Consider the following 25,242-nt stretch of genomic DNA (forward strand, 5'->3'; position numbering starts at 1 on the left):
CAGCTGGGTGCCACGGCCATGAACTCCCTTCGCTCCCTTCTTAGGTGAGAGGTGGGCAGAGTGTAGTGGTGGCCCTTTGTGAAGCATGCTCCAAAGTTCTTAGTTGTTTAGGCAGGGACCATTCACCGCCACACCAATCAGCAAGTTGCTTCCTTTCCAGGTACTAACTCTCTCAGGGACACCCCTCCATTTGGGCTGTGAGATGCCATTCATTAGACTGACAAGTCAACATATGTCTCCATGTCCTGGGCCGGAAACAAACTGGGGTCTGGAGAAGCTAGCATTTATTAGGAATAGAAAGTAGGACGTAGAAAACAGAGGTTCACTACCCTGGGGTGAGGGATGTAATTCTTTAGGGTCCAGAGTATTTTTTTCTCCAATGCAATATTTGGAATAATTCTGAGATACAGGATGATGGAATGAGCTTGGATTCTAGAGAAAAAGACTTCTGGGCTCATGGGAATGTGAGTTTGAGAGATGACACCACCTGACCGCCCACACTCTGTGACACTCTCTACGTGATCCAGTGCTTGCCTTCCTACTCATTTGCCTCAGCTGCTTCCGGCTTCCTGCCTCACCCACGGCGGAAATGCCAAGCTGGGGTGGCAACATGGATGACAGGGGGGAGGACGGTGAGCCAAATCTGGGTTAAATCCCAATTCTGCCACTTATCAGCTGTGAGACCCCTGATTTCATGTGAGCCTCATTTCCCTCATGTAAATGGGGGTACCTACTCCTTCAGAGATGAGATTTACAGGAGGCAGCAAATGCAATGATCAGTTCAGATGTGACCAACAGGCGATGGCCGCTGTGCAAGGTGGGGGAGCCAAGGAGGCAGCCCGGTACCAGACCACTGGACGCCAGCACAGATCACTCCGCTCATCAGACTATGGCATATGAAAATGCTTTCACTAGTACATAAAGTGCAATTTTTAAAAACGTGGATCTGACGTACACCTGGGTGGCTCAGTTGGTTAAGCATCTGACTCTGGTTCAGGTCGTGATCTCATGGCTCGTAAGTTCGAGCCCCGCATTGGTCAGGTGCTGTGCCGTCAGTGCAGAGCCTGCTTTGGATCCTCTGTCCCCTCTCTGCCCCTCCCTGCTTACACTCTCTCAAAAATAAATAAAACGTTAAAAAAAAAAAAGTGGATTTGGTTTTTTTGCACCCAAAACGTTACCTTCTTTAAGGTATCTAGAATAGCTTGTAGTCCTCATGCAAATAAGGAAATTGAGGCTGTGGGGCAGTGAGGGGTGGTGGCGGTCACTGGGTGGGAAGGGCCCCAGGGGTCCCCGTGCCTTCATCCTACCTTGCCGGGCTTGTCTTTGCCACCGCTGCTGGTGGAACTGAGGGATCGCATGCGCTGCTCCTTCTGCTCCTCCACCTCGGACTTCAGGTGCTCGATGTGCACCAGGTAGGCCTGCTCCTGGGCCTCCCGCGTGCTCAGCTTCAGCTCCAGCGCCTTCTTCTCCTTCTCCAGGAGGTAGAGCTGGGCCTTCAGCTCGGCCATCTCCTCCTACGGAGCACACATGGTGTGAGGCACCCACGCTGTGAGAGCAGGGCCAGGTGTGGGAAAGCAGGCGAGTGACAAGGGGCCCTGAGGGTGTGACCCCCAGCCCTGCGATGGAGTTACCACTTTGCAGCTGGGACAAGATGACTGGGAGGAAATAAGCCAGCTGTCTCTACCATCTGAAGGACTGATGTGGGGACAAAGCCATGTGCTTTGTCATTCTACAGACCAGAACTGAGATGAATGAAGGAGTTACAGGCAAGCAGATTTTTGGCTCATTCTAAGAACCTAGTAACTGGAACACACGTCCCCTGCTGCCCCTCACCCCCCTCAGTGGGCACACCAGTCTTGCTGGAAACCACTCTTCCGGCACGCACAGGCTGCGCTTGTCAAAGAGGTTGTGAGGGAGGGGCATCCACACAAGGCTGGGCCTGGCTAGTTCCCCACCAATTCCCACTCCCTTTCCCTTTTCCATGGCACCAATCCACATATTCAATGAACCCTGGTGGCACCCTTGGCACCCTGCAGCTGAGCCAGGGTATCACCTCAGCTCTTGTCTACCTCAGGAGGCCCAAATAAAATCACTAGAAACTGAGTCCTTCAGAGGTGACTACTCATTAGATAGCTTTGCAAAGTGTCTTAGAGAACTCAAATTAGAGTTTTCTGGGGAGACAAACAAGTAACTCCAAAACAGGGAAATGCTACCTTGGGACCAGCAGCCAGAAAACAATAGCCACCAGCACTTACTGAGCATGTAACGCTGCTTTAAAGGTTTATACAAAGTAACCCATTTAATTCTTCCAACCTGAGATAGATATTATGAGCATCTCCATACTTGGATGAGAAACTGAGGCACACAGACAGAAATCCACCTGCCCACAATTACTGCATAAATTGGTAGCCAGAGTTTGAACCCAGGCTGTCTGGCTCAGAGCCCAGGCTCTTAACCACTAAGCTACAGTCCCTCCCTCAAGGTGGGCCCATGCATGACTCTTGTCATGTGATTCCACCAGTACATGACTGCCAGGTCAGTCTTCCCACCTATCTCTGGGATAGACTCTCTATAACTGAGTTTCTATAACTGAGTCTGAGCCTTGAGAAGGATTCCCCTAGGTCACTGATTCTAGTTATCCCTGAATGGACCCTTCGAGGTAATAAGCCACGGGCCTAGTGTGCTCTTCTTAATAAGCCAGACCTGGAGTGCAGATGTTCTCACCCTCCAGTGTGGGGAAATACCTAGAGGGCACCCACTATGGCTTATAATATTCAGATCAGGGTAGAGGGAGGGGGCATTAGACATGCAGAGGGCAAGGTGCTCAGTGGCTACTCAAAAGAAGATTCCAGATCTTTCGTAAAGATGAGATTATAAAACCAGAATGAAAGGTGGTTCCATACACCGGAGCCTTCTCATCTTTTGCCATTAGAAGCAGAATTCTGAAGGTTCTGGCAATACTGCATACTGAGCTAATGGGGACAGTCACACCCAGAACAAACATATAAGTAAATGCAAGCTCAAAAGAAGGAAAAATGAATCCATGGGTGCCAGAAACGAAGAGCGGAACTCTGCCCAAGAGGAAAGGCAAGGTGGCCATAGTACAGGCCAATGGAGGTGTCAGACCAGGATGAAGGCCCTAGGATCTAGGGCTTTTGGCACCTGTGCTAAGGGCAGGGCTGAGTGCCAGAACAGAGACCCTCTACATGAGCCAGGACTGTCAAAGTACTGCCTAGAGTAAAAGACTAGATTTATTTTCTGGAGATGTGGTGAGGGAACTTATCCCTCAAGGTCTGGGTGGGAAAAGGAAGAGCCTCTTTTGAGGAACCAGAACCACAAACTTGTCATGTGAAGATGTAAAACAGGAATCCTAAGCAAAGAATGTAACAGAAACTAGTTCTCAGTCTTTGAAAGCCATGGGTCCAAACAGATCCACGCACAGAACTATTCTGTAGGGACATCTACTACCCAAGAGGACTTGGTAGAAGATACAATCTCCACTGAAGATGAGCTGGTGTTCTCCCAACCCACACGGAGAGAAAATGGAAATGAATCATGATGAGATAAAATCCACTGGTTTTAAAACCAGAGACACTGGTTATAAGAACCAGAAATAACAGGCCAAACACTAGAAAACAAATCTTTAAAACAAAGAGAGAAAGAAGAGTTGTAACAGAAGGAAAGGCTATTCAAAAAAGAGCGGATTTGAAAAGCAACCAAGTAGATCGTCTAGAGACAAAAAGTTCATGTACAGGAAGTGAAAGACTCAGAAAACTTGAGTGTCTCACCAATTGTATCCTAGAGTGAAATGGTGAAATCCAACATAACCTGCTGCTAGTGGCCCTGGAATGGTGCGCATACCCTTGAACATGCTGTGTAGGGAAGGGAGAGGACTCTGATATTTATCCTTCAAAAACCTTAGAGGAAGAGAACCAAGCCAGATGGCTGGCAATGGCTGCCTCTGGATCATATTATGGGTTATTTTCTCCCAGCTTTTTATAATTTCTGCTCTTTTAGATAATTTCTATGATGTATACACATTTTATTTTCAAATAGCAAAGGGAATATTAGAGCCTTTATTCCACCAAAAAAGTCTTTCTTGGCCAGAGTAACCCGGAATTTATCGCACAACATGTTGGCTTGAACATAAAAAGGAAATCCTTAGTCTTTGGCCAAAGGAAACGTGTTTGGAACACATAACGAAAGGGCAGCTTCACAGCTCATGCTGTGGGGTGCAAAGGCCCACAAAGAGGGCTCCTGATTGGGGAAAAAGGCACTGTGATGATGGACCCAACGCCTGGTTCATGGGCAATGAGCAGAGACATCAGCCAAGGGTGCATGAGGATTCCCCAGAGGGAACAGAAGTCAGGGTCTGAGCTGAGTGGGAAGGACACAATAAATCAGCTTAGAAGCAAAGAAGCTGATTCCTAATTTACTGCCACAGCCCAAAGTCTTCCCAGGCTTCAGTTAGACTCAAGACTGAGCAGTTGCTGAGGACAGGGACACATTAAGCAAGTGACCCGAGTGTGTTGGGCTGACCACAGCTGGCAGCTCCTCTCTGCTCTCCAGAGGTGAGCTAACCAGAGGGGACCCTGCTCTTTTCTGAGGACAGTGTTGGTCCCAACAGGAGACACCAGTTACTAGCTATTAATTCAGCACTTCCTTGACCTACCTGGCCCAGTGGACCTGCCTATGGTTTTAAGCAGAGACACTGCGGAATCCAAGGCTGTGTGAACCACACTTTTGTGCAGACGAGAGTGGAGTTTGGAGAGCAGGCTTGAGAACACGGCTCCTGGCCCTGACTCCCCATGTTAGCAGGTCTGGCAGCAGAGTCCTGTGCAGAACCAAGACCTGCAGGAGCAGCCCTTACCAGTGCCCACCTCTGCCACAGGCAGAGAGCTGGTTGCAGCCATATAGGAGCTCGGTCCTGGCAAGTGGTTCTTCATTTTCACTCCAATTGGGTGTATACAATACAACACACTCTGACCTGAACTTCCTGGAGTTCTCCCAGGCCCCACAAGGTAAGGATAGAGTCCACGACTGCCTTCACTTCAAACACCAGCCATGAGTGCTGGGGGTGGGTGAGGTGGGGAGGGGGTTGTCCCCAGGTCACTTGCACTTCCCACCAACTGCTTCCAAAAACCAGGTTTCCACAATCCACTCATGATCAGTAACTCGCTAGACTCCAGAAAGCACTACCTATATCTAGTTTTACCATAAAGGGTGTACACAGGGTGTGCCTGGAAGCGTGCTGAATGCAAATCTTCTCTGCTTCAGTGTCGAGGAATTTCACTGGGGTTTCAGGACTAGGCACAATTGATGAAATTGCAGGCCACTCAGTGGAACTCAATCTGCAGCACTCCCTACCCTCACTGGGGGTCAAGGGGCTGGAAGTCCCAACTCTATAATCACAAGCTAGATCCTTCCAGGGACAGCTCTGGTATTGCAGCTTCCAGGGGGCCTGCCTCCTTAGCATAACAAAGACACTCTGGAAATTCCAAGGGTTTGCAAATTCTTGGCCTGAATTGGGAACAGACACCAGATACAGTCTTCCGGCACCACAGCAGTCTTCAGAGAAAGCACTCAGGAGAGTAAGGCCAAGTGCTTGGCACCCCTGGCCGGAAACATGCAGAGTGTGTGCTGCTGAAGGGATGGCAGTTTAACCACTTCTCAATGAGGGGCACCAGCTTTCCAAGAAAGCTCCCCCTGCTCTAAAGATGCCAGCAGATAACTCAGCCAGCTGGGCAAACAGCCCAAGATCTTGTCAGAAACACTGACCTGAACAGCGCTGGGAAACTTCACCAGAGAGCAGAATGATGCAAGCAGGCTACCCATGGCACCAAAGGGACAAGGGCATCAGGAAACTGGGGCTCTGGTCCAAGTTATGCACCTGCCGTTGCCCTATCCTCTCCCCCACTCCACATTAACATCAGCCTCAACCCAAGAAGCACCATAAGCTTCTGGAGATTAGGGGTCCTATTATGTGGACACAGACCAACCTGGAGGGATCTCATCTGGCTTCTCTTGGAGAACGAGGTGTTCCAAAGTTGAGCTGGGACACCCCTAGGCATTCTCCTGAGTTCAGCTGACCCCTCTAGGGACATATCCAGCTCAAGTGACCCCAGGCACACTGATACTATTCCTGCCTACAAATGAGGCTCTGGCTGTCCTCCAGAGGGAGGTGACTGAACCTAGACGGGGTTCATATATCATCATCGTGGACCTGCTTTCAGAGGGCCTTTTCTTGTCTCCTTCTGATGACATGGAAGCAAATGGGCACAGGGTTCCAGGGGGCCCCACCCCCACGGTACCTTCATGGCCATCAGTTCCTGCATTAGCACGGCATTTTCCAGATCCAGCCGCTGGCTGTCCCCCCGGGGCTTAACATCATAGCTGAGGGGATCGATGTGGATGCTCTCCAGCTCCAGCATCGTCAGCTTGACTGCGGCCCTGTCATTCTTGAGCTGCTGGATGTAATCCTTCAGCCTTTGCTCATCTTCTTTAGTGAACTCCGTGTCGCAGCTACTGGCTGTGGAGCTGGTTGTGCTGAGGAGACAGAGAGAACCCGTCACATTCCCCAGCCACTGTGAACAGGTCTTTTTCCTGACTCTTCCCCAGACCCATCTCTCCAAAGGTGTTTAAATGGTAATCTCCCTGCACCTCCAAAAAAGAAAAAAAAAGCATTCTTCATGGCATGGTAAATTGATACAACTTTTTAACAGAGAAATAAGTCTGAAGAGTAACAGAAATGCTTACCCCCTTTAATACAACATGTGGACCCTAAAAATGAATTCTGAGGAAATAATCCCAAAGCAACAAGATACACCCAAAGATATTTCATGGCATAGAGGGTGTAGTTAGTTGTGGTACATTCCAAAAGGCCGTAAGTGATGTGGACATTACAGTAATAATTATGACAATGGTAGAAATATTTTAAGTGGAGAAATAGGATGAAAAGTAGTAAATAATAAAAAAAATTGGTGTATGTGTGGACAGGACCTAAAAAGGGGAGATGTTAAGGAACAAAGCTGGAGAACAAAATGCCTATGGTGTGATCTATAGACATGCGTGTGTGCACATACTCACTTGCGCAAACACACGTCCAGGACTTTGAAAGCAATCCCCTCGGGGTGGCAGTGGAAGGTGTGGTAGAGAAAGGGGAGTGCTGTACCGTGAAACAAACCCCTACGTGTGTGCGCTGTTACTGTGACAACTTAGAAAAGCAGGATGCCCCTGGCCTCCCTGCCATTCCTCCTGCATCATGGCTGAGTATAACATCCACCACAGGGACTCAGGCCCATCCAAGCGGCCCTTGGATGCTCATGCTGAACGGTGATGGCTGCCAGATCTGAGGAGCACTTAGGATGAACCCTGAGAACATGGTGGCCCATGAAGGTTTGTGTGGGACCCAGACCACCATGCAGGAACAAGCATCATAGGAAAACTCAGGCTCTGGCTCTTAGAGAGGGCTCTGGCTTTTTCTGGCAGTGGGCAGGCTGCCCCCACTGGCTCAGAATTAGGCCCTCTGCACCCTGTCAGTCCTCAAGCATTGAGGCCAGTGTGGACCTACAGTTTCTCTGGATCTACACTAGACTTACCTACACTTGATGCAGTCGTCATGGCTCTGGCCTTAGCACAATGGCAGACAAACAGGCAGAGGCCCATTTAACTATCATCAAAACAGGCCAGTTTGGCATTATCATCTGTTGTTACCAATTTGGTGACTGAGGCTCAGAGATATTAGGTGGCTTGCTCGGTCATGAGGCCAGACACCGGACTTGGACCACCGTCTTCGCATGCCTCAGGCCGGCATTCACACAGCTTGAATTTGTAGAAGCTGTGCCAGGAACAAGGAGCGGTCTCCATGGGCTGCTGGCTGCCGTAGGCCCAGGCCTGCCCTCCTCACCTCAGCCTAGAACAGGGGTAACAGGCCTGGGATCCCAACTCAGCAGATGCAATTGCTCTATAACCTAGGTGTGACCAAGGCCCATTCCACTCTTATGGGATTGACACATACATATCTAGACACATTATCTAGAAGACTAGGCTTCTGCGGAGACAAAGGTGAGGAGAGGTGATAAGCTAGAGCTCCCCCACTCAGCTGGCCATGCACAGGAGGAAGAGAACCCCCTAGGGCTTGGGTGATCTTCAAGTCAGAGAACTCCTGCTGGGATTGGAAGCTCCTGAGGACCACAGACTCTGGGATTGCTCCCCCCACCCCCCACTCTCTTCAGCCCATCAGGACAGGTAGGATGTATCTCATAGATGAAGGGAGCAAGATCAGCCTGATCAACATACAACACCTCCTCCTCATAGGCTGCGACGGTTAATTTCGTGTGGCAACTGGGCTGGGCTACAGTACCCAGTTGTTTGGCCAAACACCCATCTAAATGTAACTGTGAAGGTATTTTTAGATGTGATTAACATTTAAATCAGACTTTGAGTAAAGCGGACTACCTTCCATGATGTAGGTGAGTCTTGTCGAATCAGTTGAAGGTCTTCAGAGAAAAGACCCAATATCCCCCCCGCCCCAAAAAGAAGAAATTCTGCCTCCAGACAGCCTTCAGATTCAAGATGCCACATCAAGTCTTCCTTGGGTCTCCAGCCAGTCTGCCTGTCCTACAGATTTACTACTTGCCAGCCCCCATAATCATATGAGCCCATACCTTAAAATTAGTCAGTCACTCTATTCATATATTGACCTACCCCCACCCTATCCCTATTGGTCCTGTTTCTCTGGAGAACCTAATTCAGAGGTGCTACCTTTACCTGTGACCCAGGCATCTTCTACACTTTGTAGATTTACCGGTAGCCTGACTCAACCTCTCTGTGCCTATCTCCCCAGCTATAAAAGGTAAAGTGTTTAGAATAGTGCCTAGCACATGGTAAGCACTCGACAAATGTAGCTATCATTCGTTTAAATAATACTGGAGTACCACTATGGGGTACTCTTCTAGGCCCTAGAAAAATCTGTGCTCTCATAGAACTCATTTTTTTTTTTCAACGTTTATTTATTTTTGGGACAGAGAGAGACAGAGCATGAACGGGGGAGGGGCAGAGAGAGAGGGAGACACAGAATCGGAAACAGGCTCCAGGCTCTGAGCCATCAGCCCAGAGCCCGACACGGGGCTCGAACTCCCGGACTGCGAGATCGTGACCTGGCTGAAGTCGGACGCTTAACCGACTGCGCCACCCAGGCGCCCCTAGAACTCATTTTCTAATAGGGGAGACAAACAAGTAAAATAAGCAGTAGATCAGACAGTGAGCAGTACCATGGAGAAAAAGGAAGCAGTTATGGGTAGCACAAAGAGAAGATGGAATTATTCTTTGCAACAGGGTTATAGGGAGGGCCTGCATGATAAAATTACATAAAGCAGACCTCATGGAGGTGAGAAAGGCAACTGTGTGGATTTCTGGAGGAAGAGTGATCCAAGCAGAGGACACACTGAATGCAAAGGCCCTGAGGCAGTGGGTGTGGCCATCAATTAGACTGTGGCTGAGTCAGAGACAGCTAAGGGAGAGGGAGGAAGAGAACTGGTCAGAGGAGAGTTATGTAGGGGAGGTGGCAGGGTGCCAGGTCATGTCAGGTTTTATCAGGTTTTTTCTCCAGAATTAGAATGGAAGCCATTGGAGGGTTTGTAACAGGGGTGATGTGATCTGCCTTACATCTTAATAGGTTCCCTTTGGCCACTGTGCTGAGGGGAGATGCAGGGAAGCAAGGGGAGAGGTAGGGAGACCCATTCTGCGCTATTGCAACAACCTCGGGAAGAGATGGTGGACGCTGGGAAGGCAGAAAAGAGGATAAAATTGTTATTATCAATCACCACTACTTTGTTTTCTCAGGCTGTATTTTATTTTATTTATTATGAGAGTGACAGAGACAGCATGACTGGGGGAGGGGCAGAGAGAAAGAGAATCCCAAGCAGGCTCCACACTGTCAGCACGGAGACCGATGTTGGGCTCGAACTCACAAACCATGAAATCATGAGTTGAGCTGAAATCCAAAGTCAGATGCTAGACTGATTGAGCCATCTAGGCACCCTCAATCTGCACTTTTTATTTATTTATTTATTTATTTTTTTAACGTTTATTTATTTTTGAGACAGGGAGAGACAGCATGAATGGGGGAGGGTCAGAGAGAGAGGGAGACACAGAATTTGAAACAGGCTCCAGGCTCTGAGCTGTCAGCACAGAGCTTGATACAGGGCTTGAACTCACGGACCGCGAGATCATGACCTAAGCCGAAGTCAGATGCTTAACCGACTGAGCCACCCAGGCGCCCCTCAACCTGCATTTTAAAAAGGATGAGAAGGGAGAGGCAGGAACAGCCTCTGGCTGGAACACTTGAGGGACAATTTCCCTGAGAAATGAAGCAGCTCAAGAGAAGGGAACAAGCTAACAGTACACCCAGCAGAGGGCGCTGGGGAGGCCGGTGGGACTTCTGAAGGAGAGGGACCTTTCTAAACAGCCTTCCTCCTTCTAAGGGAGGAAACAGCCTCCCTCAGCATCTCAGCCTTCTCCAGTAAAGAACTGCCTCCCTGAGCCAGAAGGGGTGGGGGCAGGCATGCCTGGAACTAAACCATTCAAGTAGGGCTCAGGGCTCACCTCAACATGGACACGGAGGGACAGACATCCAAATGTCCCACAGACAAATAAGCAAACTGAAGTGGTGGCATTGTTCTCAAAGCATTCCACGGGGCTGAGTGTTTGCAGGTGCGGCATGTTTGGACAGCGCGGCGCTGGGAAACATCAACACTTCTCCTCCAGTGACTCGGGAGGAGGCTTCAGGTATGAGATCCTTTCCCGTGAAGATGGGGCTCTGGACCAGAGGTTCGCATTACAACCCTCGTCCTTCCTTACATTAACACTTATTTTGAAAAATTTTAAACACACAGAAAAACACACAGATTCGCCAACACCCATGTGCCTACCACCCAGATGACTTTTTTGTCATATTGTCTTTGGCCTACTTTTTTAGCACTAGAACCCTTAGACTTGAGGTAATATTTGTTATCTTTCACTTAAAAAAGAATTTTCAAAATTCAAAGAGAACTAGAAGCTAGAGTTCTGTAATTAGCCTGCAGGCACTGAAATGATACTACTTTGGCAGATTTTCCATTTAGCAGGACTGGCGTACCCCAGTGGTTGTCAAAGAGTAGTTGCTGGTCTAACTGGAGCAGCCTCGCCTAGGAAGTTGTTAGGAATGCACATTCCCAGCTCCACTCCCAAGACCTCTAGAATGGGGAAGGAGCAGAACCCAGCAATCTGTATTTTCATGTACCCTCTCATCATCCTGAGGCACAGCTAGATTTGAGAACAACTGGTCTACCCCATAGGGTAAGTAGGCATTTGCACAGTAGCCTATGAGGTAACGGGACCCTTCCGAAATTCTCTAGGGAGAGGCCACTACACTCTTGGGCTGATCTGGCCGGTGCCAGGGATTATGGGATCTCTGGTATCAGACAGACCTGAGTAACTGTGCCTCCTCTGACACTGCCTAGCTTTATGGCCCAGATGAAATGACCCATCCTTCCTGGGCTGCAGTAATGTGGGGATACGAATAGCTCCCACATCACCAGGTTGTTGGAAAGGAGACAGTGGGTCCTGAAGCAGGCAGGGCCAGCTAGTGTAGCACTCCTTCTGGAGGAGGAGAGACAGCTGTGCCAACATCTGGCACCTCCCTACACAGACTTAGGGGCTCCCTCTAGCTACCTAGCAAGTCAGGCAGAATACTTTAGCTGAGGAAGAAGCAATGCAGCAAGTGCTTGACCAAACTTGAGAAACCACCTAAAACTGTCTAGGAAACACCAATGTGAGTGGGCAGGGCTGACAGGCTTAGGGGTCTCCTTGAACCCTTGAACACCCCTTAGGGGTGTCTGGGGCCTGATACTAGGCCAGGTAGGGAGGGCCTTTATTTCACCGTCTCTACCATGGGTATAATTTTCAGAAAAGAAGAAAAAAGACCCCTCCACAGATCTACCCTTCTGGGAAGCTCAGCACTCTAAAATGCTCTTACCGGGATAAAGTTTGATTTCCAGATAAGCACCTCGTCCCCACAGCCCCTCTGGCCTCCCTCTCTCCCTTCTGGGAAGCCAGGGAGGAGCGGACCAGGGTTAATTACAATTCTGCTTTGTGCCCTAATGTTCCAGTACAGAATATGATCATGACAAGTGTAAAAGTCAGGGAAGCCGCTGGCCTCTCCTCTGCCTCCTGCAGACAAAGGCACTGCTGGTCTCCTGGGGGCCCGCCGCTGGCTGCTGGGCCCGGGTTAGGTCATCCATTAGCTCTCCCAGCTTGAAATGCTGGATGGTCTTGGCTGTCAAGGGGGAATGAATCACTGTCCACATAGGCCAGTTACTCCCCGTCTCCAGGATGGGAGGCCTGTTCTCTGAGAGGGATTGTGGGGAGGGCTGCAGGTGGGGAGCCCCAGCCCATCCCAGAATGGCTGAGCAGCACATCTTTGCATTCTGCTCTGGTTTTCCAATAAGCTGGGGCAGGTCACATGGGTTTCTCCTTTCCGGGATGTTCTGCTGGAGCCCCCTCCTGCTGGCTTCACTCCACGGCTATGACTTGCCAGCAATCTACAGCCAGCGGGGTGCACGCTGGCGGCCTGGGACACCCCACCATTCTGCCTGCCCTGCACAATGGGACACAGACTCAGGTTTGGTCAAGTAGTCATGGATTTCAAATACCTCTCTTCGGTCCCCCTCCTTCATGTCCCAGCCTCGTCCTCAAGATAACCCCCTATCCTATTTAGAAGAAAAATCCATTTTTTCTTCAGCCTCATCTTGTCTTGGCTAAATGCTAGAATGGCATTTCACTTCTTTGCCACAAAAACCAGAGAGGGATTTTTCCTCTAAGTTTTTATCAATCAATGCCTAACCTGGCACCCTAAATTAAGATCTCATTTCCACCAAGGGACAACTCATTTTCAGAAGGAAAAAGCCATCAGGCTGGCCTTCTGTTTTGCTTAGCATTTTAGATTTATTTGGAGGAGGTGGTCAAGGCCAGGTGACATTTGGCCACGTCAGCCACTCCTAAGTGGTCCCATTCTTCCAAGTTGAAGGTAGGCTTTGTCACCTGCCTGCATCTTTTAGTGTCGTGTTGTGGTACTCCCCTCCCTCTCTGTCAATTCTTTGTCACAAAGGACTAAAGACACCTAAATACAATCCTAACTCGGGGCGCCTGGTGGGTCAGTGGATTGAACATTTGACCCTTGATTTCAGCTCGGTCATGATCTCAGGGTCGTGGGATTGAGCCCCCATGTCTGGATTAGAAGGTGAAAGCAGGGCATCATGAGCTCCACTGCCCTTATTCCAATTTGGGGGTGAGTGGTCAGTCTGGTGGGACCCTGACTCCCAGGAGGTGCCCACCAGCTCACCCGCAAGGTTATAGTCACAGATCTCCCACGGCTCACCATGATCTCCACCTGACAGTGGGACAAAAAGGACTTAGCTCTAGTCTCTGTGAGGGCAGATTTGCTGAGGCTTCCTCTGTCTTGGCCACATGTCCTTTTGTAGATTTAGATCAATGATTGTGCGTCCGTGGAATGAAGTGATATCGTGATGTTTGACAGAAAGGGTGGGCTTGATTAAGGATTCCCTGTTCCCACTTCAACTAGTCCACTGGCCCCTCTGTCGTGAGAAGCTGATAAAGGTATCCAGGAAATCAACATTACTTAGCTACTCAGTCCACGGAGACAATTACAACTCCTGACAAAGCTATGATATGGCCATATTTTTCAAAAGTAAAAGAGCAGTGTCTCTGGGCTCCTGCCAACAGTCAACTGAGAGGCTGGCTACCATTTTTATTCTCCTTGCTGGTAACCACTCTTCTTCTGCTCCTTTCCCAAACCATGACCTTCCTGTCATCAGGAGCTATTTGCCCACTGCCAGCAAGGCATCTGGGAGCCTGACACTCAGCATTCCTTTCCTGAGACCTTGAGGAAGAGCTGACACGGAGTAGAATGCTCTGTGCCAGTTGGTTATAGTGGGAGGAAAGAGGACAACTAGCTTTCTTTCTCCCATAAACTCAACAGGGGGGAATGTCTGAGCTGGAACAGCAAGATGTACACACAGAATTAATCACTGTAATTATAAAAAGGGTTGGTGGTTTGGGACTTTTTCTCGGAGCTCGCATTTAGTATAAAGCCGTCTGGTTGTGTCACGACCACAGAATGTGGTGCGCCACACAAATGGCCTGTGTGTGGTTCTTTGTACCCACCCTGGCTGTTCTGAGTTGCGGGGGGGGGGAGGTGAGGGGGCGGAGTGTGGAAGTGAATTTTTAAGAAAGACAATAGAGTGAAATCTAAAGTCCTCTGTATTTTGATAGACCTATTTGAGACTGAAATTAGTTCAAGGGCCATTCTTTCATGAGGTCATCCTTAAAAATAAAGGCCATGTCCTGAATTGATCTCAACCCGAGTTACTATATCACCAAAAATTAAATTTACCTAAGGAAACTGTCTTAGAATCAAAGCTCATCTACACATTAAAGTATTTCTAACAAATGTTCATAACCAGGATCTCCACTAAATAGATGGTTAGAGTTCTTACTTTTGACTGACTCCAAATGTATCCCTGATTTGGATGAAAACAAAGTTATTCTGGGGATGGGGAGGTGTGAGCAAAAGATCCATAACATGTCCCTTATAAGCTACTGAAATAACATATATTCCCTGTCAACTTACTTCTATGTTCACTAATTCAACAATGTTGCTGACAACACGAGGTCTACGTTTCTACTCTAAATGACAGAAATTATAGATCATACACATCTGGAAAAGTCATTAAGAAGAGCATCTGCTTGCTGTATTAAAACAGAAGAATGTGGTTTTAAGAAAAAAAATAAATTATGATCTGTGTTTCATGGAATGACAGTCGGTGCTGGAGTCACAAGGAAATAATTCCCTTGAGTTTGTGAGCACCTGGACAGCTACGTTGTTGGAAATGTCCCCTCTCCTAAGGCACCAGGTCTGGGACAGGTAGATAGATGCACTTAGACAGGGGCACCTGGGTGGCTCAGTCAGTTAAGTGTCTGACTTTGGCTCAGGTCATGATCTCATGGTTTGTGTGTCAGGCTCTGTGCTGACAGTTGGAACCTGGAGCCTGCTTCAGATTCTGTGTCTCCCTCTCCACCTCTCCCCTGCTCATGCTCGCTCCATCTCCCTCTCTCTCAAAAATAAATAAGCATTAAAAAAAAAAATTAAAAAAAAAAAAAAAGATGCACTTAGACAGATGGCTGGGTCCTGCCAGTGGGAAGGGAGATGGGGACATTAGATTGCTTTCAGGCACCAAGAAAACATCAGTCTTTCTCCTTTGGTGCTTGAGATTCGATCCACCCTTATGTGGTTCTTGTCACTTAATTTGCAAGTAGACACTGTTTTTTAATGTCATGATATTCAACCTGGTATAGTGGAAAGAATAATGCGCTTGATGCCAAAGTGCTGGGTCCCAGTCCTGATTTCCCTCTATCAGCCCTGAGACCTTATCTAGGCAAGTCACTTAGAGATCTCTGAGCCAAGGCTTTCTCACCTGTGTGAGTGGGTAAGTTACCCGTCCTGTCTTTTATGATTTGGCTACCACATGAGAATCTCTAACAAAGTACTTTCTAGATGGAGAACTGATATATAAAGGGAAGGCATTCATGTGCTTCTGTTGTAAGAAATGAGATCACTAGAAAAGGCTTCATTCTGATCCTCTACCCGCCTCCGAAAAATTCAATGGCTTCAGCAAATTATGCTTAGCAAGGTCTTCACTACTTTACTCCCCTTGTTTTTCATGTACCCAGTTCAGTTCTTGATTCACAGACACTGAACTTGAACTCAGGTTCATGATTGGGCGTCTGCTAAGTACCTGCTGTGAATATGGTATCACTCTGGGAAGCAAAGAGATGGGAAAAGAGGAGGCTATTGCCCAAGAAGAGCTTATAAAGGGCAGAAGCCCAAAGGGAGGAGGGGAGAGAATGGAGCCTAGAAACAGGATGCAGTGAGTCGTGGGTGCTTAGGAACTACTTGCAGCAAATGGGCCTTAAGCTACCCCCAGATACTCTTGGAAATCAAGAACTATGAAGAAATGGAAACGGAACAAAATGGGAGAGAGGGAACCAGACAGAAAGGTAGGTTCAGGTTCCATCTTCAGGTGACACTTTCTCAAGCAACTCTCCCCTTCTCTCTGGGCTGTGGTTCCCATGCTGGCCACAGAGAAGGCCCTTTCCAGCCCTTCTGTGTTGAGTCACTGACCCCCAGATGGGGCAGGCTGCAAGCAGGGGGACAATTCCGCCCTCACCCAAACCTCACCATCTCTGAGAGCTGGGTCACCGCACGTCAAGCCTAGTGAGCAGACCACACGTGGACACACGGCCATTTTGTGGCAGAAGGGCTGCAAATTACCTGGTGTGGCTGTTGGAGGAGAGGCTCTCCCAGGGCTGAGCGCTGCAGCCGGCCACGGCAAAAGCGCCCCCGCAGCTGCCGTCCAGCTTCATGAGCAGGGCCTTGGCAGCATTCTCAGCTGTCTTCCGGCAGTCGTGAGCACGCTGGAGCATCTGAGTGATGTTGTCATCCCCTGACTGGTCTCCTATGTCGCAAAGAAGCCAAAGGATTAGTCAACCAGGTCTACACGAGCCAAGTCTGGGAGTGAGCTTGGATCATCAGTTCTCAGTTCCTCAGGGCAGAGGTGGCCTGCTGGAGAGAAACTAGCAGTGGATGGCCAATGAAGAGATCCACATGCTGGGCCGGGCTCCATCACTTAGAAACTGTACTTAGCATGGCATGTCTCTGCTCTGGGCTCTACTGTCCTCACTGATGAAGAGTTGGTCAGTGTGATCTCTGAGGTCTGTCTCGAGCTCTAACATGCTATGATTTTCCAATTATCCAGGCTCCTGACTTCTCCCACTCAGTTTCAATCTACCACTAGGCCATTCTTTCCTGTGTCAGCACTTCCTTGTGAATGAGGCTCAACTGTCTCCTCCACACATCCAGAACTTTGCTCAGAGCTTCGTGTAGGCTAGAGAAACAAACCTAATAGTTAAAATGAGAACTTCAGCTTGGCAGTGTATTTTCTGTACCAGTGTTATCCCTTTTTCTCTCAGCTTGGGCACTGTCAGTGGCGAGCCCAAATGCCTCCATGAGCCAGGTAGCTGCGCTGGAGCAAGACCTCAAGAGTGGTGGGCACCAACACAGAGCTAGACAGCAAATTCCCTGCCTAAAATGGACACATTCTTGTTGTGTTTTAGAAACCATACTGGCCACACAGGTTACCAGTTTGCTACCTCTGCAGCCTAGATCCCTAGTCTTCCAAATATTTTCCAGTGAAATTATATACCAAAGCCTAAGATACAAAAATGGTAAAAATAGTAAACAAAACAAAACAGTTGAAGTGGGCGAGGGTGGAGGTCATACATTCGGTTTCCCCCACTCTAAGCCCACTGCTGAGGCCCAAAGACACTCTTTCAGCTTCCCAGGGTATAGTTTGAAAATCATTGGTCTAAATCATCTAGAATGAATGTAATCAATGCCTGTGTAGTCAACACAAACCAGAAAAGGGGCACCTGGGTGGCTCATCGGTTAAGCATCCAACTCTTGATTTCGGTTCAGATCATGATCTCACAGTTCGTGGGATCGAGCCCCATGTTGGAATCTGTGCTGAGCCTGGAGCCAGCCTGCTTGAGATTCTCTCTCTCCCTCTCCCCCTCCCCTTCATGCACATGCACATGCACATGGTCTCTCTCTCTCTCTCTCTCTCTCTCAAATAAATAAACTTAAAAAAAAAAAAAAAAAGAAACAGAAAAGAACCAGTGACTGGTACTGTGGGTAAATGTCAGTACGTGCTCTGCTGTGCAACTATAGGGCCCACTAGAGCAAAACGCAGGTCAACGGCTGCCGTCAGCAGAATGTAAGGGAGGTTTAATAGGGAACTGCTCATGATAAGCCAACTCACAGCTTTATGGAGAGTGGGGAAGAAGTGTGGGTGTATACGTCCTGCAGGGCTAAGCTTACCAGGCCAGCTTCCCTCTGGCCATTTCTCGGACAACATTCATACCTTACTTCCTTCCACAAACGATATATTTTTCCATACATCTCACCAATTGACTGTTCTTTGAATTCTGTTCTAAAGTATGCATAATATTACTGATTGGCTCATTTTATAAATATATCATGAGCTACCCAGGATTATGTTAATACAAAGCATTTCATTATTGATTTTAAGTATTTTAAATGCAGATTTGTATAAGCCCTTCCAGCTCTTACCCAGTAACTGTGCCAAGTAGATACAAGCCTAATAAAAGGTACCTTTCCAGGACAGGATGGTTTAAGACAACCTCTGATGATACAAACTGGAACTAAGAGGATTGATTTTTTTCCCGTTAATTGATCATTTTCCTTAATACATATATTTAAAAAAAAAAATTGACAGCAGGCCAAGATCATTTTAGGATCAGTTTAATATGAGGTATAAAGTTTTATGGTCTAGTGAAAAGATCCTGAAAAATGAGGTTTCTAATGGAAATGCTGGCAGAGTTTCTACTTCTGGGCTGGGATGTTAATACTACAAAAAATATATATAAAAATAAAAATAAAAAGCAGACAGAGGAAAGGAGGGTGGCCACCCATACAAATGTTCCCTTGCCTGGTAACTTGGATATAGAGCAGGAAATTAATGCCCAGGATACTTCCTTTCCTTCAGATTTGCTTCAGATTCCTGGACAGGTCAAAACTGAAGGGGAAAAAACTTGTGAGTATTCAGTGCGAATGGTAGAATCCAGGCGAGGGGGAGGAGCTGGTGAGAATGTCAGGGTCGGGGTGGGGATGCACTTGGGAGGTGCCATGAAGTCGACCTTCTTTGCCAGGTGTACCCTGGAAGGAAGGCCCTCCTGGAGGCTCCCAGCCCTTGCCCAGAAGCGGGTCCTTGACCAATGGCCTGGTTCCCATGGCCGAGGACTCCCGGCTCACCCACACCACCCAGTTTGGCTCTGCCATTAGACAATGTTCTGGTTACCTGCTGTTGCTTCTCCCAAGAAGCTGCTGCTATAAAGTGCAGGCTGAGGTAACGTCCAAGCCTCAGTGCTGAAATACGGCAACGTTCTCCCTTGATCTCTCTTTCCTTTCAAGCACTATTTCTACTGTGTCCTCCTCACATTAATCCAAGGCCCAGAGCCATGATCACGGGCCAAGTTTTAGCAAATGTTGCTAACCAGAATGCCACATTTGTGCCTTTTTCAATTATATATCCCTTCCAGTCACTCAAAAGTAACGGGTACTCGTGGGGGGTACTGCAGATCTAGAGGGACAGATTGGGCCAATAAGACACATGACATGACCCCAGGGTGGGGGAGGTGAGTGGGTCAGCAGACACCTCCGCTCCCCCACAGGGCTGGACTCCAGGGATAGCCTCTGAAGCAGACAGCAGGGTGTGAAACCATTTCCTCTCTGTTCACAAGGCACCTGGAGACGAGGTAGGGGGGACCCATGCCTCAAAACTACCCAAAAAAACAAACCTGGGGGAAAAGCACAGACAACAGAGCAGTGAGTCGCATCAAAGGCCACGAGGGCAGCAAAGGGACCCTTAACAATCAGCATCACAGAGAGGCTGCGGGAAAGTTGGTCCCTTTCATCACAAACTGTGGGCCTCCTGCTCCATCTGGTCCTCCTGTTGGCCCGGGAGAGTATGTTTCCTAAGAGGGCCTGTTTGTTTTAACTTGTCTGTAATTCTGTTTCCACTCCAGTTCTTGCTGCATTCAACATAAACAATTTACTCACTCAGTCATGAGGAAAAAACGAAAAACACACTTGACAAGCGAATTTCATGTTGTTGGGAGGTGTTCCAATGCCAACAGCAAAATGAGGGCACCGCAGAGCAGAAGAGGCAGGGGACAAGAAGGAAGAGGGAGGGAGGCACACTTACCAGGAGAGGACCCCACGCCGGCTGCCCGGAACTGCCCCAGGATAAGGCTCTGCTCACTCTCAGCCAGTGCCAGGAGGAGTTCATAGGCTTCTATGCACTGCTCACTGAAACAGAAGCACACAGTGTCCTCAACTCTGGCAGAGGACAGCGAGCCTCTTCAGTGCAGCACTGTCCCCCTGGGCGAAGTGGCTCCGGACCTGCATCTCAGCACTGCTGTCCACGTAAGCAAGAAAATATCCACAAATATTCCTGCACAAAGCCAAGGGCGTGCTTTGCTATGTTGCCCCTCCTTCCCTTTTTACTTCACTTAAACTTTTACTTTAAACTAGCATCTAGAAAAATACAAGAGTAGCAATAAAAGTGAGAGAGTTAAGTTCATTGCCTCTTTGATGATCAGCAAAAAAGGAAATGTAATATGCCTGTGGTAGCCAGCCTCAAAGATGGCCCCCGCTGATGGCATACGCTGGTATCCACACCCTTGTGTTATCCCCTTCTGCACTGTACCAGAGTTGGTCTATGTGACTAAGAGGATATGAGATGTCACTTCCAAGATCACGTTATTAAAAAGCATGGTGACTTCCATCTGTTCTCTCCCTTCACTTTCTCTCTTGGCTCATCCTCTCTAGAGAAGGCCAGGTGCCATGCCTTGAAGACTCTCGAGCAGCCCCATGGAGAGACCCATGTGGTGAGGAACTAAGGCTTCCAGCCAACAGTGAGTGAAGGACGGAGGACTCCACCCAACAGCTGTGTGAATGAGCCTTCTTAGAAGCAGATCCGCCAGCTCCAGTTAAGGTTTCAGATGACAAGGCCCTGGCTAGCAGCTTGAGCAGAACCTCCTAACAGCCCCTGAGCTGGAACACTACCTAGCTACACCACTCCCAGCTTCCTGACCCTAGAAACTGCCACAAGAAACAGTGACAAAGGAAGGGAGGGAGGAAGGAAGCCCCAGAAAGAAGACTATTTGACCTAAACCTTCAGAAGCCACTAGCCACATGTGGCTAATTAAAAAGAATTTAAGTAAAATGAAAAATTCAGTTCTTCTGTTGCAATCGCCATATATCGTATGTTGAAGAGCCACATGTAGCTAGCAGTTACCATATTGGACAGCACAGAGAACAGGTCCATCATCACAGAAAGTTCTATTAGATGCTTGTAAAACTATCCCTTGAATCACACAAAATCTCTGACAAGTTTGGATTTCTAAGAGGAAGATATTAGTCTCTCTTCTTTTGATCATCAGTGAACACACCAGGTATAGGTTCTAAGAGTGACCCTTTCCACACTGCCACCCGTGACCCACATGGACCCGCACAGGAGGTGGAGCGTGTGCTCCTGAGTAGTCCTGACAAGCAGTCCTGAGTAATGCCTGAGTAGTCCTGGATAAGATGCCTGCAGTGCAGAAATCTCCCTGCTAAGCAAATAACTGATTAGCTTCTCTAAGCTAAGCAGGGGAAATGTTGCTTTATTCAACATTTAGTCATCAGACCATCTGTTTTTCGATTTTCTCTGCTCTCATCTTCCTTCCCTAAGAGATCAGGAGCCATCACTAGCTCCGGGTGCCGGTAGCTCCTCCTTTCAAGGGCAGTCCATCTTTCAGGTTAGAGACATGGTGACACTGCTTTATCCATACAGATCAAAGGCAGACCTGTGTCACAGAACAGCCTCTTTCAAAAGTTATCGTAGGTGGATTGTCTGTTTGCTTTGGTGTGTCTGTAAACTAGCATGATTGTGTTTTAGCTGTGGTCTCCTATGATTTGGTTTGATTTTGTTTTTTGAAGAAACAAAGCTTCTTGAAACATGCTGATCTTTTCAGAGGATGCTAAGAGTAGGGTAGTCACTACTCTGGGATCTTGGCAAATATGCCTAAGTGGTGCCACTAATAAAATAACCTCTGAAAACACTAATGCATAGCTTTGTAGTTAGTAAACAAATAGCAATTTAAAAATAAATAAATTCTGGGGCACCTGGGAGCTCAGTTGGTTAAGTGTCCAACTCTTGGTTTCGGCTCAGGTCATGATCTCACAGTTTGTGAGTTTGAGTCCCACATTGGGCTTTTCACTGACAGTGTGGAGCCTGCTTGGGATATTTTCTCTCTCTCTCTCTCTCTCTCTCTCTCTCTCTCTCTCTCTCTCTCTCCACCCAAAATAATTAATCTTAAAAAAACAATCTTCTTAAAAATAGTTAATTCCAAAGCTGATGAGGCTGAAAAAAAGTGGTACATTCATATACCCCTTGCTCGTTGATGAATGAATTGTATTCACTTAAAATGACTTGTTTGTCTGGGAAAAAACTGGGAGCATGCCTGAAGAACTATGAAAATATTCATATACTTTGACCTATAATTCCTGCTTCGGGGATTTTAGCCCAAGGAAAATATTCAAAAGAAGGAAGATATTACCTGTATTAAATTATTTCCCATAAAATTATTTTCAATATCCAAAGCCTACAAAAATCTAAACGTATTTTAGAGAAATGAGTAAATAAAATATGTAAGCTTGATGTAGGGATACAGTCATTCAAAATGCATGCAGACTATTGACCAGCATTACAGAACTACCATAGATTGAAGAAACAGAATATCCCAGGTTTTAACAATGTAAAATACACACAAACATGAATAAAGACTGGAAAGAGCAACAAATGAAAATATAAATGCAAAAATAAATATTTTCAGTGATATTGCTTGGACGGAATAATATTCAAGTTGAAGATGCTAACAGAATGGTTTTCTAACACCATACTCATTTCTCTTATTTTCTTAATTGCCACAAGAGTGCTAATGGATTTTCCATACATATCACGTTAGTATTTGCTGGCCCAACCCCCTGTATATGTTCTAAAAGCCTGTTTTCTACTTTTATGCGGGTTACTGTAAATGCATTTCTCGGTTGAAATGCCCCCCACCACCCTTGTGCAGTCTCACTTCCCCACCTGTACTGCAGGGCCAGCCTCAGCGCCGTGGCGTTGGATTCATATTTCCCCACCAGCATACTCATGCGCTCAGCGTTGCTCTTGCATTCTTCCAGGGTTATGGTCAGGAGGTCATTTTGGGATTTGAGGTGTTCAATGCGGCTACAAAGGAAGAAAAATGTCTTTCACGATTTCACGCTGGGATTATAATTCATTTGCCAGTATTTGAGTCATCTCCTGTAGACCCAGGCCAGACACGTGCATTAGGATGTGAGCTTGTCAGAGGTTTTAGCAAATGGAACTGACATGAAGTATTTAAAGAAAGCAACTCTGAGCACAAGAATCACTTAATTCTGTGTGAATCAGAAATACATGGAAGTCCCCTGATTATTTCCTACTCAGCCATCAACACACCATGTGCCATGTATGGTGAGGCTCTGAGCATACACCAAGGAAAGAAGCCAACCGTGTGACCTCAGGCCCTTCAATAAACCACCCTCCACAGGGACAAACAAAACATCAGTGCCATAGTAATAGCTACCCTCTAATGGCCCTCTGACTTAAGTACTATTATCCCCATTCTCAGAGGAGGAAGTAGAGTCACAGAGGGGTTAAGGACATTGCCCTGGGATTTGAGTCAAGAAGTTTGACCTCAGATCCTGTACTGTTCACCACTCAGGGCAGAAGCAAAAGATGAATCAGGGAGTGAGTACGAAACTCTCCCTAAGGGTCTCTGAATGGGCAGTGGACCAGGAACCGTGGATTATGTCCAAAGCTCCTTCCACTTTGGACACTCCTGCAACTGTTAACTACCTGTAGGGCAAGCAGCAGGAACTTTACACTTTATAGGAACCAGAACTATAAATTCAGAACAAATGAGTTAATGGCAACGTCAGAAAAACATAAGCATTCAGCTTCTCTGTTTTCTGTCCTAGGACAGAGGCTCTGAATGCAATGATTCATTTCCCATCGACACACCCATTTATAGTACTCTGACCACCAAGCCTTCAAGACACAGGGTTGCACGCATACAAAATGCAAGTGACTCAATGCTCTGGTTTCTCTTCAGATCGCATAAATCTTTCGCCTTTTACAAAATGCAAGTGACTCTTGAAAAAGTAACAGGCTTGGAAGCCATTTGCTTTGTGGATCAATCTTAGGACCACGTATCTTAAGAGAAGAATGCGGACACACTCACCAACATTGGAGATGGCTGGTGAGTGTATAATTAAGACCACTGTGAGACTTTGGCAACTCCAAGGTCAAGTCAGTGTAAGGTGCTACAAGAACATACTTTTCTGTTCTTGTTGAGATTAAGACTTGAGACAGTCCCCACTTTCCTTTACACTCCACCTTGCTCCAATGTACATTTGGACCCCACCAATTAGACGAAACTCTTTTAGCCAGCTCACAGACCTACATGCGACCAATCACATCTCAGGGCCCTTCTCAGGCAACCCCGCTTAATAGGCTACTCCTTCCTTCTGAAAATGTTGTCTCTCACTTAGGTCATGACAGGTCTCTACTGGTTTTCTTCCTGCCTTAAAGGACGTTTCTTCCGTCTTCTTTGCTGGCTCCTTATTCTCTATGAAATCTGTGAGGGTTGGCATTCCCTCAGGACTCAGTCCAGGGTGCCCTTCTGCATCAGTTCCCATCCCTACCCCAGGGTAATTTTATCCAGTTCATGACTTTAACAGGCATTTATGTTCCTATGGCTCCCAAATTTCTCTAGCCCGGACCTCTCTTCTGAGTGCCAGTCTCACATCTCCAGCTGTTTCCTGATACTTCCATTTGGGTGCCACACCAGCACCTCAAATTTAATATTACCAAATGAGACTTATTTCCCCCAAACCTTGCCCTCCCTCATCTTCTCCATTCAGTAAATACCACCACCATCTTCTCAACGATACAGGTGAGACACATGAGAATCTTCTTTGAGACCATCCCTTCCTCTTACATCCAGATCTACTACAACTACAGTTTCCATTGATTCTATACCACCAAACACACTGACCCCCACTGCATCGCATCATCTCCACTTTGGCCACACTGGGCCACTGCAATCATTGCTCTGCTTCCACTCTTGCCCCCACCCCCTTCCATTCTTCACACCTGAGTCATCTTTCAAAATCTAAATCAGGTCTGTTCTTCTATTACTTAAAACTCTTTAATGACTTCCACTGATACTTAGAATAAAGAGCAGACTTGGTCCATGGCCTCAAAATCCACATCCCACCAAGCCCTGCCAACTCTGCCACCTTATTACATGTGACTCCTTCTTTCATCCACCCCATTTCAGTTCCATTGGCCTTCGAACAGCTCCTACTTCATGTCAACCTTCTTTTTGGCCATAAGGTTGTTAAGTTGGTTTGTGAGACTCTTAGTTTGTCATATGGCTGCTTCCCTTTTCCCTTAAACTCTCACCTTACAG

The 25,242-nt window shown here is 47.4% G+C and overlaps 2 protein-coding genes across 6 annotated transcripts in view; one reads left to right on the forward strand and one right to left on the reverse strand.

Annotated features, from left to right (window-relative positions):
• The window catches only part of DCP2 (decapping mRNA 2), a 77,708-nt gene extending 76,717 nt beyond the window's left edge, over nucleotides 1-991 (forward strand). The window contains exon 13 of the transcript XR_007156450.1: nucleotides 980-991. The gene's annotated coding sequence lies outside the window, so the exon portion shown is untranslated. The remainder of the gene's footprint in view (nucleotides 1-979) is intronic.
• MCC (MCC regulator of WNT signaling pathway) overlaps nucleotides 1-25,242 on the reverse strand; it is a 470,733-nt gene that overhangs the window by 22,648 nt on the left and 422,843 nt on the right. For all 5 annotated transcript variants that reach the window (XM_047878946.1, XM_047878931.1, XM_047878922.1 and 2 more), the window contains 5 exons: nucleotides 22,833-22,973; nucleotides 19,902-20,005; nucleotides 16,391-16,574; nucleotides 6,312-6,546; nucleotides 1,308-1,514 (listed from right to left, as the gene is read on the reverse strand). In XM_047878946.1, coding sequence (XP_047734902.1) covers nucleotides 1,308-1,514; nucleotides 6,312-6,546; nucleotides 16,391-16,574; nucleotides 19,902-20,005; nucleotides 22,833-22,973 — 871 coding nt within the window. The remainder of the gene's footprint in view (nucleotides 1-1,307; nucleotides 1,515-6,311; nucleotides 6,547-16,390; nucleotides 16,575-19,901; nucleotides 20,006-22,832; nucleotides 22,974-25,242) is intronic.

The sequence above is a fragment of the Prionailurus viverrinus genome, chromosome A1 (assembly GCF_022837055.1).
Source record: "Prionailurus viverrinus isolate Anna chromosome A1, UM_Priviv_1.0, whole genome shotgun sequence".
NCBI lineage: Eukaryota > Metazoa > Chordata > Mammalia > Carnivora > Felidae > Prionailurus > Prionailurus viverrinus.